Source organism: Eschrichtius robustus, chromosome 1, assembly GCF_028021215.1.
Source record: "Eschrichtius robustus isolate mEscRob2 chromosome 1, mEscRob2.pri, whole genome shotgun sequence".
In the NCBI taxonomy this organism is placed as follows: domain Eukaryota; kingdom Metazoa; phylum Chordata; class Mammalia; order Artiodactyla; family Eschrichtiidae; genus Eschrichtius; species Eschrichtius robustus.
Window position 1 is genome coordinate 163,873,992 of NC_090824.1, and position 13,757 is coordinate 163,887,748.

The window sequence follows — 13,757 nt, forward strand, 5'->3', positions numbered from 1 at the left end:
TCTCGCCATCTCGAATTTCCATGGGAATTTCCATTTCAATTCATGTAGAGAGAATTTCCTTCTGTCTACAGGGAGAAGGAGGGGTGGGGCAGGGAGATCCCACATATCTGGGCTCTGCGCACACCTGCTGGCCACGCCAAGGGTATCTGCGTGGGTGTCGTGCAGGAAAAGACAGTTGCTGCTCTGGGCACACCCCTCATTTTATAGATGAGAGCACTGAGGCCTGGACAACTGAAGTGACTTGGCCCTGCGGTCACAGTGCTTGTTCTGGTCCTAAATACAGGTCTCTTGCAGAAGCATAGCCAGATTGCAACACCAAGGCCAGGAGCCCGGGATGGCGACAGGACAGGGCTGTGCCATCAGTGGGGAGGGGAGTGGGCAGACACAGCGGGCACCACCTTTGACAGCCTTCTCCAGGCAGCTCACTGTTTGCTTCCTCCTTTGCCTCGTTCTTGTCCCAACAACTCTCATCTCTGAGTATTTCTTTACAATTATTGAAAAGGTGTCTCTTTTGGAGGACGTGCTTGGAAGGAGCAGGCGCCCATGAGTGTGGCTTTAATGACACACGTGGTGCCCCGGCCCCTGTAAAGCCCACGACCTGGGCAGACTAGTCCTGCAGCCTCCATGTCCCTCTCTCCCACTGGGCTGCAGGGAAGGCCTGCGGAACAGGCAAGGCTCCTCCAGTTCACCGCAACCTGGTTCCCTGGGTCCTGTTTCCTCCTTCCGCCCTTTTGGCCTCACTCTGGATTTTTGTTTTACTTTCTCCTTTCAGATCTTCCTGAGCTACAGGTCCAGCTTCTTGTCTGGGGAGGCTCTGGTCAAGGATATCTTTGCATTTCAGGTCAGCTTGACTCTTGGCCCTTAAAGCCTTTAACAGCCTCTGCCCTCCCCCTCCAGCCCAGGCGGAGGGGGAGGGCTCCTGCAGGCAGAGCCCGGCTACTGGAAGCTAATGAGGCTTAAGCCTCGGGGTCCTGAGAGGGGCCCCGGCAATGCAATCACCTGGGGGTATGTTTTCAGTATATTTTGTAAAACTTGCAAAAGTAAGATATATCTGTATTCTTTTCCAAAAAAAAATGAATCCCCAAATCATAGAATTGCTGGGAGGCTGAGGACAAGAAGAGAGGGTGAGGACATGGGGATAGCACCTGCTATAACCTTAGCCCCTGACATGCTGCAGGGACCTAGAACTATAAAGGACAGTTTCCAGGAACCCTTAAGCTCCAAAGATCCTCTCAGGGTTCTCCTCCTTCAAGGCCCCTCGCAGGTTACCTCTGCCAGGAAGCCCGCCCTTATTAGTCCAGCTGCAAGTTCTAAGTCGCTCCTCTGGACTCTCCTAGACCTACAGTCCCTCCCTCCTTCCTTCCCTCTTTCCTTCCCTCCTTCCAACAAAAATGTATTGTGTGCCTTCTGCAGTGCAAAATATTATAGGGGAAATTGAGATAAAGACTGAAAGACTTTATTGTGTACTGGTAGAGCCCTAACTGTAATTGAAAACAAGGCAGGCTGTGCTGAGTAGGCGATGGTGTGACTGCTTCACTGTTCCGGGGTGGAACTGTGGTTATATTTCTTCTTTCCCCAACTGACCACCCAAGCACCCAAGTGCCTCCTTTAGTAAGATCTTGAGTGTAGCTCCTCTGCCTGCCTCACACCCAAATTGTCTCGGGACCCTGCGGCTGCTCCAGGCTTAAGTTCTACTTCCAAATGCCAGGTGGAGAGAGAGGGAGACGTGGGCCCCACTGACCCATTAGCTCGCCCCAGTTTCTGCCCTGTTGCCATAGCAGCACAGATGGGAGTTGGTGCTGCCCACTCCAGCACGTCCTGGACCACAGTAACCATGGGGCTGCCGTGCAGGATCCCATGCATAGGTTCCAGAGATTTCTGCTTTTCGCCATTACTCAGCCATTGTTCCCAGAGCCTCCCCACCCGGCTTGGGGGTGTTGGGGCCCAGAGGCTTCCAGCCCAAGCCATGGGTTTGGCATGGACTTCTGGGTGTCAAGCCAGTTCATGAGTTCAGACACCTCCAGCCCACCCCCAACCCTGAATCATGGTGAGGTCCTCTGGGAGCTTTGGTCTCTGTTTGCGCCAGCAACTCTCTGGGAAACATCCACTCCATCCAAGGGGTTCCAATAATGTCAGCCCTAGGAGGAAAGAGGGAGGGACCAGGTTCCTGTCCTCTCGGGACAAATTTGTCCATCATGTTTTTCTGAGATCACTTCAGTGTAGGGAGAGGATCACTTCTGTGTAGGCCTCTGTCAGCCCCTCCAAAGGTTCCCTAACACCATTCTTGTAGGGCAGAGGCGGGGAGGGGCTGCTCCCTTTACATTTGCATTTCCAAGTAGGGGCCACCAAGGTTTCAGGGAAAAGCAGTGAAGTCCTGCTCCAGGGTGACTTCTTATGTCCACCAGACAGAGAAATAGCGGCGGTGGCTTCTCGCACTTTACAAGGCGAACATACAACACTCTGTGATTCGACCTCCCCAGGCAGCCAGGTTCAAGTGTAACTGGCACAAAGGAAAGTGCCTGGGGAGTCCATTTAGGGAGACATTTTTAAAAATAAGGACAGTGAGGATGCCCCCTTAAGGAGGTGGCATTTGAATTGGAGCCTTAGGACAGGAAAAAACTGGAGGCACAGAGATAGTCAGGAAGAAGAAATGCCTGGGCAAAGGCGTGGAGGTGAGAAAGTGCTGGGCTGTCTAAGGTACAGGGCGTAGTTCAGTTCAACAGGCATGTAAGCTATTTGAAGGAAAGGATGGATTGGAGGATAAACTGCAAGTGTGGTGGGGCTGTCTCTTGAAGAGTCTTAAATGCCAGGCTGAGGTACCTGGATTTGGTCCCCAGGAAATGAGGAACTATTGAAGATTTTTGAGCAGGGAGGGACTTGATTGGAACTTTGGGACAGTTGTGATTTCAATAGTAGGTAGGAAGGGTTGTAGCTAGGATGCTTGGAATAGGGGACCAGTGAGGAGGCTGCCTCACACCCAAGTGATGACACAGGGGCCACCAGACTGCCACAGTCCAGAAGAGAGGTCACCATGGGGAACGAAGTGGGGGGTGTGCGGCTGAGAGACCAGCTCTATGAAGCTCGTCACTTAGCTCCACACGTTGCAGCTGTTACTTTTAGCTGTTTGAGGACAAAGCCTGGGTCTTACTCATCCTGGTGTCGGTTAACTGACCCTGAGCCCTGCAAAGCCCTGCCCAGTGCCTGGTACACTGCTTTTTGCTGAATGAATGAGATGGATAAATGATGGTTCTTCTGTGCAAGTGGGAAGTCCCTCTGCCTGCTGGGAACGTCTGGCTCTTTGAGCCCCTGGCTGTGGGTTGGGCTCCCACACAGCCAGCCTCCCCCTGGCTGGGCCACCATTCCCATGACTGTGTGGTCCTGAGCAGCTTGTCCTTTGGCCCAAAACCAGGGCTGAGCTCTTCTTTCTCCAAACCTCCCCAGCAGAGGCCAGAGCTTCCCAACCCTCTAGAGCCAAAAGCTACACACAAGCTTTGCAGCAAGATCCAGGGCCCTAGACAATTTTGTTCCCCCTCTGACCTTAGATTCTGGAGGAACAGAGAAGAAAAGCTTAGGGAGAAGGAAGTCATAGTAACAGCTACTAGTTATGGAGCAAGGACTATGTGCTAGGCACTCACTTCACCTTTACAACCCTCTGGGGAAAATAACATCATTATCCCCTTTTTGCAGGTGAGGATACTGAGGCTCAGAGTGGCTGTTGCTTGTGCAAGCTCATAAAGCTAGAGAGGATTGGAATCAAGACTGGAATAAGCCCGATGCTCTTGCTTATTCACTTCTGTGCCTTGATATCAGAGCCCTTTCCTAGGTAGACAGTGGTAACGAAGGGGCCTCAGACCTTGGCTCTTTGTTTTTCCCTTGGTTTAGAAGAAAACAGTATTTCTTAGGTTCACGTGGCTGAAAGGGACAGAAACCCCTTTGAAACTTGCTTTAAAGGGAGGAGAGAGGGAGGACTGTTTCTTGGCTCACAAACTGGAAGGCAAGTTAGAGCTGCTGCCAGCTGGAACCAGGGCCCCAGAGCTGCCAGGCTCATGGCCCTCAGCCTTGAATCTCTGCTCATCCCAGGGTGCTAGCTTCATTCTTTCATACCAGATCTTCTCCTGGCCCCCAGCAACACCAGACACTCATCCTTACATGCATGTCACCCAGCACGGGGGAAATTCTTCTCTGCCTGCTCAAGTTAAAAAATCCCAGGGTGGGTTTTGGATTGGCCTGCCTTGGGTCATGTGACCATTCTTGGCCCAATCACTAAGGCCAGGGCAGGGGATACTGAAGTTGGAGGGACCGGAGTCTCATGTTCCCACCCAAAGCCAGGGAGGCAGCTGCTCTGATTGAGTGGAAGCCACCCTCTGAAACTCATCATTTGAAGGATTATTGCCTAGGACAGGCAGGTACTATTAACCTCCCATTATAGAAAACAAGGCAGACAGCTCCCTATAGGACCTGGATTAGCTCTGTTTTCAGGGTGCCCTTCTGTTCTAAGTGAGCATCTGTGGTCTAGTATAGGAGCTGAGCGCACGTGGCAGATAGCATACCTGCCTGGGAGAAACAACAATGGCATGGACCCTTTGATCTGGAGTCCCTCCCAGCTGTAACGTGGGGCCACATTTGGGAGTCTAGGCTATACTTCCTGATCGGGGTGCTTAGCTCCTGAGTTCATCGGTTGTAAACGACAGAAACACAACTCAAATTGATTTAAACCAAAAGATTAAACAGAAAACAAACAAACATAAAGATTAATTCTGATAACTGAGAAATCCAGAGGCTTCAGGTCCTGCTGGATCCAGGTATGCAACATCACCTGGGATTTGCCTTGCTTATATCCTGGTTCTATGTTCTTAGTCTTGGCTTTAGTCTTAGTCTTAGTCTTGGATAGGCTCTCTTGAGGTTGTGACAAAGAGGTACCAGGCTTACATCCAACCAACTTAGCAACGCTAGCAGAGAGAGAGAGCCTGTTTTCCACTAGCTCCAGCAGGAAATCCAAGAGTAGACTCTTTTTAGCCTGGCTTGGGGTATATGCCATCCTTGAACTGTAGCCAGGGAAGATACCTCATGCTGATGGGCCAAACCTGGAGCCTCTGGGCTGAGAGTAGAGGAGGGGTGGTTTCCTAAAGGAAAGTCAAACTTTTTTACCAAAAGAAGTGAGGGAAGGGGCATCCAAACAGCTGCTGTCCACCAGAGCCACCACTCAACTTCTCTCCCAGTTCAGCAAAGAAAGTATCACCTGGCTTGCTGCTCTGTCCATCCCCTCGCCAGTGTCAGTTGTGTGTCTCTCCTCCCTTTCTAGAAGAATATGTACACACCTGCTACTTGCATCTCTCTCCGAATCACACTTCAGAACCATGGATTCATAGACCGTTGGGTTAGGAGGGAGCTCATTGATCTTTGGGCCTCCTGTTTATATTACAGATGGTCAAACCATGCCCCAGAGAGGAGCAGTGACCTGGGCATAACTGCGCAGTGAGTTAAGGTAGAGGCAGGGCTAGAACCAGGTTGTTGGACTTCAATTAAGTGATGTTTTCTTCCTCATATTCTAAGTAGAAGTCAATGACATCAGTTCTCCCTTCCAAATACAAAAAGCATCCCTAATAACAACAATGATAAATTTAAAACCAATTAATAGTTGCTAAAGACTTTGAGATTGGATGTTCAGTCAAGAGAATAAAAACAGAGAGGTGAGTTTATCATTAACCAGGCTTAGCATTTCCTAGTCAAACACCAACTATTCCCTGGCCCCTGGGAGGCCCTGTCCTCTGCACAAACTCCTGGCCAGTGTATTATTAGCCAGTGGTCTCCTTAGCAAAGGCATGCTGGAATGAGGGAGGACTTAAGACAAATGCTCCATGACCACAGAACTCCCTTTCTCAACAAGATTTACTAATCACAAAGTTTCATTCACACCCTGCCCCCCTGCCTATCCCTCCCTCTCTCTCTCCCTCTCTCTCTCTCTCTCTCTCTCTCACACACACACACACACACACACACACACACACACACTTGCCGAGCTTGGGGCTTATCTTCAAGCTGGGGGTGGCTTTGTTAGTGCTGAGTCGAACGGAAGACTCAAGAGTTTTCTTTCCGTCCTTTCCATGAATCATGTGGCCCTAGTCCAAGGCCTTTGGCCCATGTCAGCCTGGGGAAATCTCTGAGCTCACTCAGATTTTCAGAATCCAAGCTGCTTCCTGCTGGGCCACGGTCCAGCTCATTGCTCCTCCAGGAAGACGAATCTGCCTGGGACTCCTTCAGCCCTCCATCTCCTCTGGCACGGTCGACGTGGCAGCCGCCTCCTGGCTGTATGGTCTCGATTAGTCATTCCACCTTGGCTCCATCTCCCTTCTAGTAACTTTCCACCCACGCGATTGCCTCCCCCCAGACTCCCGCACCTTCCTGGGTATGGCCAACCTGGGAGCAGATGCTCACTCTTTCCTTCACTATCACTCCAGCCTCTGGAACACGCACCCACTCACAAAGCTCAACAATGCTGATGAAATGTTCTCCCCGAGGAACCCCTAGGGAGAAAGTGTTTTCATCTCCCAAGGGTTTCGGGGTGTCTGCCTGATGCAGCCTCTGCAGTCCCCAGTGGTCATCAGTGCCAAATTTGGCCAGAAAAAACACATCAAGTAAGATAAGGACTGACAGGTGCCATTGGATTTAGTCATTAAGGGGTCACTGGTAACCGTAGTGAGCGCGATTTCCAGAGGAGGGAATGGAAAGGAAGTGGAGACGGGGTGGGTGCTGAAAGGAGGGGGATGGGACGATGGAACTGGAGAGATCTTATGAGAATGTGGCATCTGCAGAGGCCTCTGAAGGAGACTTTGACAGGCAGAGATAGATAGGCATGGGGGCAGACTGGTGAGGTCATTCTGGGTGAAGGGAATGACATGAGCAGGAAATCAGGAGGCATGCGCAGCTTATCTGGCCTTGGAGTAGGTCCCTTCCGCCCTTCTGCAATGTTGGTGGTGGAGTGGACATTGCAGCAGTGTCCTCCGAGGAATTTTCCAGCTTTGGGTTTTTTTGGTTTACCGTGGCCTGGGGCTGGAGACAGGGCTTAGGCCTTGCGGACTGGGGGTTTGGGTGCTGTTGGGACAGCCTCAGGAGGGCGTCAGCAGCCCTGGCTCAACTCCCTCCATAGAGAGGAAGCGGCAGGGCCAGGCCCTGAGTGGGTTTAGCCCTGCCTTCAGAGCCTGTTTCCAGGGAAGAAGATGGAGTCTGCTCGGAGAGTCTGGTCTAGACTCTACAGCAGTGGTTCTTAGAGTGTGGTGTCCACACCAGCAGCACCGGCAGCATCTGGTAAGGCCAAACTCTCAGGTGCGCCCCAGATCTACTGAATCTGAAACTCTGGGGGTGGGGCTCAGAATGCACGTTTCTGACAAATTCTCGGGTGATGCTGCTGGTCCAGGGACCACCCTTTGGGAACCACTGGCTTAGAGGCGCTGTACTTTCCTTTTCCCTCGAGTAAAGGTGAGCGCTGGTACTAGCAGGACCGGCCTGCTCTGAGTTTCCACAAAGTGGTGGTCAGGACTTACTCGAGGCTGCTACACCCTGGGCTGAGGCTCTCCCTGGGAGGGGATGCCTCTTCTGAAGACAAAGAAATGAGGTTCCAGGACTGGCGCTAGGGCAAACCTCCTCAGGGTCATGGCAGGTCCTTGGCAACCTGCTTAGTGGCCAAGGAGGTACTCTGTCTCTTTGCAGGTGTGTAACCTTGGGCAGGTAACCAACATCTCACAGCCTCAGTGTCCCCACTGTGAAGTGGATTTACATCGACCTCAGCTGCTTTGAGGATCCCTGAGTCACCACACGTTGCGTACCTGGCTCCTAGCAGGACTGCATAGTGCACGAGTGGTAGGACTTAATGGCACTTTCCTCCCCCTTCCCACAGCGGTGCTGTCCAGCTGCCTGCCCTGTCTTCCGCCATCTCACATGCTACAGGGCCCGAGGGTATTTCCTGGACTGGCAGATCATATTGGCCTCAGGGCCCTTATTTAGTATTAAATGTCCCAGCTTCTCTTCCCCCAAAGATCCCCATCTCCCAGCTAGAAAATGTCTCTTGGTTGCTGCCAGGAGAAAGTCCCAATTCTGCAGTCGGGTTCCGCTGCCCCGGGCCCTCTCCTTCCTGGCCTGAGCCATCTGTGCTAACCTGCAAGGCTGCCGAGTGGTCCCTCGCGTGATAAATTGAACAGGCAGTCTAGACAGTACGTGATCCTCTCTGCATTTTTCTCCCAGGGAGAGCAGGATGCTGTCACCACCCTTGTGTTGGGGGGTGTGTCCAGCCCTGGGCGGCCATGGGGAGTCACAGGGCAGGAAAAGCATTACTCCACCCAGTTCCCTGTCAGGTGACACTCCCATGCAGTGAAGCTGGTGACAGGGATGTCAAGTGGAGCAGATCCAGACAGAACCCGCGGCATTCATCTGGGAAGGGAAAGGGAAAACAACCTCAGCAGGGCTTGTTTCTCTTCTCCAGGGGAGCTGCCTGGGGCAGAGTCTCTGTTCTCATCAGGGACCACTCTGTAGTCCCGATTCATTTTGAACCAGAGCTTGAACTTGATTGCTCTACACTCTCCCTTCTGAACAATGAAAACAACTCTTCCTCCACCCCTCACCCGTCTCCGCAGCCCCTCTTCCTTCCAGCACAGCTAAGCTTCTCCTGTTGTCTCTACTTCCTCATGTCCCACTCCCTCCTTGGTTCGCTGATACCCGGCCTCTGTGCCCATCCCTCCTGACACTGCTCTCACCTAGGTCACCAGGGAGCCCTGAATCGCTAGGTGCCAAGCATCCATCTCAGTCCTTACTGAGTTCTCTGATGCCTCTGGCACAGCTGACGGACCATCCCTTCTAGAAAAGCTGCCCTCAATTTCCATCGCACTCCTTCCTGGAAGTCCTTCAACCACTCTGTTTCTTCTTGTCTCCACCACGCACTCCTCCTTCTTCTCTCACCCTTCAGGGATGCTGACCCCAGGGCCCTGTCCTCAGCCACTGCTCTTCTCTTCCAGGGCAACCTCCTCAGTGAAGTGCATCTGCCCTGTGGCTTCAACCTGCACTCAACCAAGCCCTGGCCCAGACCTCTCCTCAGAGCTGCTGGCCCCTCTGCCCATCTGCCCAGTCCATAGTCCACCTGGATGTTCCACAGGCATCTCAAACCCAGCGAGTCCAAAACTGAGCTGACGAGGTTCCCCCAAAGCTCTCCTGTGCCCGTGCTCCCCTCCCTTGAGAAGCGTCCACCTCTTATAGAAAATTATAGGAGCAGGTGAGAAATTAGAAATGGAGAAAGAAGAAAACAAAGTTTCCACAGTCCCAGCACACAGAAGCAACTACTTTGACTATTTGGGTGTATGCCTCCCAGCCTTCTTTCTATGCTTTTTTTTTTTTTAAATATTTATTTATTTATTGGCTGCCTTGGGTCTTCGTTGCTGCTCGCGGGCTTTCTCTAGTTGTGGGGAGCAGGGGCTACTCTTCGTTGCGGTGCATGGGCTTCTCATTGTGGTGGCTTTTCTTGTTGCGGAGCACGGGCTCTAGGGCGTGCGGGCTTCAGTAGTTGTGGCACACGGGCTTAGTTGCTCTGCGGCATGTGGGATCTTTCCTGACCAGGGCTCAAACCTGTGTCCCCTGCACTGGCAGGCGGATTCTTAACCACTGCACCACCAGGGAAGTCCCCTTCTATGCTTTTAATATTCCATTTTCCCCACTTAACATTCTAGCATAAGAATGCTCCCATGTTATTACTAATTCTGCATAACTTATTATTTTAAAGCTATTTGGAACAGATAGCACATTCCAACTGTACAAAGGGGGATTTGGTAGAAAGTAAATCTCCCTCCCACCTGTGACCCACAAGTCATCCAGTTCCTTCCCCAAGGCAGCTGCCATTCCTGGTCATTTGCATATCTGTCTAAGGATATCTGTGCCCACACAAGAGCACCTGCAATGCCACCTGCACCTTTTTTACTCATAAAGTAGCACACCATGCACCCTGTTCTACACCTTCTCTTTTTTCATTTATTTTTTAAATTTTTAAATAAATTTATCTATCTATCTATCTATCTATTTGGCTGAGTTGGGCCTTTGTTGCTGCGCACGGGCTTTCTCTAGTTGCGGCGAGAGGGGGCTACTCTTCGTTGCGGTGCGCGGGCTTCTCATTGCAGTGGCTTCTCTTGTTGCGGAGCACGGGCTCTAGGTGTGCGGGTTTCAGTAGTTGTGGCGCACGGGCTTAGTTGCCCCGCAGCATGTGGGATTTTCCTGGACCAGGGCTCAAACCCGTGTCCCCTGCATTGGCAGGCGGATTCTTAACCACTGTGCCACCAGGGAAGCCCTCTTTTTTCATTTAACAATCTATCTTGAAAATCATCCCCAAACTGCTCATAGCGAGCTTCCTCACTTGTTTCCTGACTTTGAGCGCACCACTGCACAGCCTCACCATAGGTTATCAGATTAGTCCTCCACTGAGGGACATTGAAGTTGTTGCCAGTCCTTGTTATTATAAGTCAGACTGTAACAAGGAAGTACGGGGCGGGCAGGGAGGGGGAGGCCCTGGGGAGAAGGAAATGGACATGAGGAAGCTTTGAAGGAGAAATTGAAGAGGCTTAGAGTAAGTGAAAAGCAGTCATAAGCCTGGTAATAGGAAACAGGGTGACAGGAGGAAATGCAGGTGGCTGGTCCACAATGAGTAGCATTCGGAGCTCACTGGCACCTAGTGGAAGTAGAACACTAGAAAGATGAGGGCCTCTGATTCAGGCCCGAAGCACAGGAGGGAGGTTAAGGCCAGCGTCATGGGCCAAGGATTGAGCTCAGAGTGGAGGACGGACCCTGTGCTAGGAAGGTGCTGGGCCCTGAGCCAGCTCCCAAAACCCTCACAACAACCTGAGAGGTAGTCAATTCCTCCCCATTTTACAGACAAAGAAGCAGGTGATAAAAAGTGGTGGACTCAAGTCCTGCTTCTCTACCACAGCCCAAGGGATGGCTGGGTGGATGGTTAATGTTTAGAGGGGAACAGAGAGCACAGCTGCCTCCAGAGAGGCCCCATATGTGATTTCATGCACTGAATTCAGAGTTTCTTTCCTGACCCCATCGGGTCTCTGAGTGGCAAGCCCTTGGATGAAGTGGCTGTCTGGGGTCTCCGAGGCCCTGCGTGGTACCCTGCCACCTATCTGCCTCTAACCCCAGGGTCTGTGCTCTTTGCTGGCAGGTTTTGCCCATCATTGTTTTCTTCAGCTGCGCCATGTCAGTCCTCTACTACGTGAGCCTCATGCAGTGGGTGATCCTGAAGGTGAGTTCTCAAGGTCCCAGCCCGGGCCCTCCCAGAATCACAGGCTGACAGGAACCACACTCTCCCAGAATGCCTTGCTCCCAAGTCCACACCCTCCCCACACCCCCTGCTCTGAGGGGCTGGACCTTCTGGCATCCCCTGCTCCCCAGCCTCCTCTCAGAGTCTACTACCAACCAAACATCTTTTCACAGAGTCTCTCGTCATGCTACTAAGGAGAAATGGCACCAAAATCCAGTGGGGTCTTTGGGGGAGGGAAGTTTACAGAACTGGGGCTGCACTGAGGAGAAGTGTTAGGGGAAAAAATAATTTATACCAAAAAGATCTGGAGAGCAGTGGGCCACGTGGGCCAGACTTAGCTGATATAAATGTCAAATCCTGTGCTTATGTTCATAAAATCTGCTGCACAAAACCAGGATGCAGGAGACAGCATTGGACAAGAGATTCTGAGGTTTTTAGCTGATTGAGCTCAGAATAAACCAGTATCATCAGGCAGCTGCCAGAAATGCAGCCTGTGGTTATGTTAAGAGTGCACAGTACATGGCGTAAGGGAGACAATTATCCCCAAATCTGGAGAATGTGTTCAACCAAGGGGCTATGACAAACTGAACCATCAGTGGGTTAAGTTTGAAAGGGACTGAGACCATACCTTCCATAGAATGGCTGAAGGAAGTAGGGATGAAGGGCCGAAAAAGAGAAGGCCAGGGTGAAGAAGGTTACGGGTAGGATTCTAAACACTTATAGAGGATTAGGGAAAAGGCAGCCTGAGAGGTACCTGCAGTGCAGAGAAATTCCAGGGAAGCAGATGTCATGTTGATTAAAAGAAAGAACTTTTTAATACAGTTTCCCAAAGCCTTTTCACAAAACTCTAGTTTCACAGCAAGTTAATAAATGCTACTAGGTAAAGGGATCCCATGGTCAAATTATTTATTTTATTTTATTTTTGTCCATGCCATATGGCCCAACCAGGTATCAAACCCACGCCCCCTGCAGTGGAAGTGCAGAGTCTTAACCACTGGACTGCTAGGGAAGTCCCTTGGTCAAATAATTTTATGAAGCTAAGCTAGACACCAGGGTAAACAAATTTAAACAAGTTTTGTGCAGGACTTCTCAGAGCCTTTAATAAACTAGTAAGTATTGGTCATCTCCAAGGTGTGCGTGTACAGCAATTCTGAAATATATTTGACCAGGGAATCCTTTTTTCATGGATGGTAAGCCCCCATCAATGGAGGTGTGGAAGGAGAAGATGAATGGACCTTTGGGGAAATGTAGGTGAGGGAGTTCTACCTGGGTTGGGAGTTGGAAGGAAGACTTTTAACGTACTTCCACCCCTGACTCTCTCTGTCCCTGGGGCTTGCTGATACCAATCCTCAAAGAGCACCCTGCTTCCTTCTAGATCCCCTGGCTGGTGCAGGCCACCATGGGCCCCATGGCCATGGAGACCCTGAGTGTGGCTTGAAACATCTTTGTGAGCCAGGTCAGTATTGCAGCCTCCTGCCCTCAAGGAGGGCGGGTGCCCTGGGTCCCTAGAGCTCTGATTCAGTCAGCAGAAGAGCCAATCAAACCTTCTCCCGGGGTCACCAAAGGCTGCTGCCCTAGGGATGCTCTATTTGGGGATACACTCCTTGCCTGGGTCATGCCAAGGAGGATAGTATCTCCCTGGCACCTCCTACCACCCTAGGCCTAGGCTGTCTTCATCAGCTTAGAGACTCACAAGTCCTACAGATGGAGTCCAATGTTCTCCTTTTATACATGCAGAAACTGAGGCTCGGGGCTGGGAATGCCTTGCCAAGATCCCACAACATAAGCCAGGACTTAGAATCCAAGTCTTCTTCTTCCTGGCCAGGGTTTCTTCCACGACATCAGTTTGTCTTTTTTTCCCTCCCTCTTTCTGAAAATGTGTTTTCCAATATAAGTGTGATTCTGAAGGGACTATCAGTCCTGAGTCCCTTTCAGAAGGCCTGACCCTCCTAGGGGTGAGACCCTGGTGACTGTTCCAGAATCCTGGCCCATCTGCCCAACATGTAAGTCACCAACAAGACATACTTGCCAAAGTATGCCATATTTCACTGGACAGTTTAGGAAACTTTGGAGAATATTTGCATCTTTTTTGCTATGATGCAAGTGTGTTTAAGCCAATTAAGACAGATGTGCTTTCAGATAAATAGTCCAAAATCCCTTAGTTGTTCAAAATGAGGCAAAAGAGAAAAAAATATTTCAGTATCAGCATTTATTTTATATAAAATGCTGCAAATGTAATCAATGGTTTTTGCTGAGAAAATACAAATCTTAGGTGAATGTGACACGATAACCGGAAGAGCTCCAAAGGCGAATTAACTTTTGGGGGGACGGGGAGCCTTCAAGGATTAGTGGCATCATTTCAAGCTCAGTGTTGGCAGGCCTGGGCCCTATTCTCTTCTCTGGCCACAGTCTGTCCCCAGGGGATTGCCCCAGCCCCATGGCTTAAATACTTCCTCTCCCCTAA

The 13,757-nt window shown here is 51.0% G+C and overlaps 1 protein-coding gene across 1 annotated transcript in view; it reads left to right on the forward strand.

Annotated features, from left to right (window-relative positions):
• SLC28A1 (solute carrier family 28 member 1) overlaps positions 1-13,757 on the forward strand; it is a 42,910-nt gene that overhangs the window by 14,764 nt on the left and 14,389 nt on the right. The window contains 3 exon segments of the mRNA XM_068537810.1: positions 773-841; positions 11,195-11,275; positions 12,669-12,749. Of these exon segments, the coding sequence (XP_068393911.1) occupies positions 773-841; positions 11,195-11,275; positions 12,669-12,749 (231 nt within the window).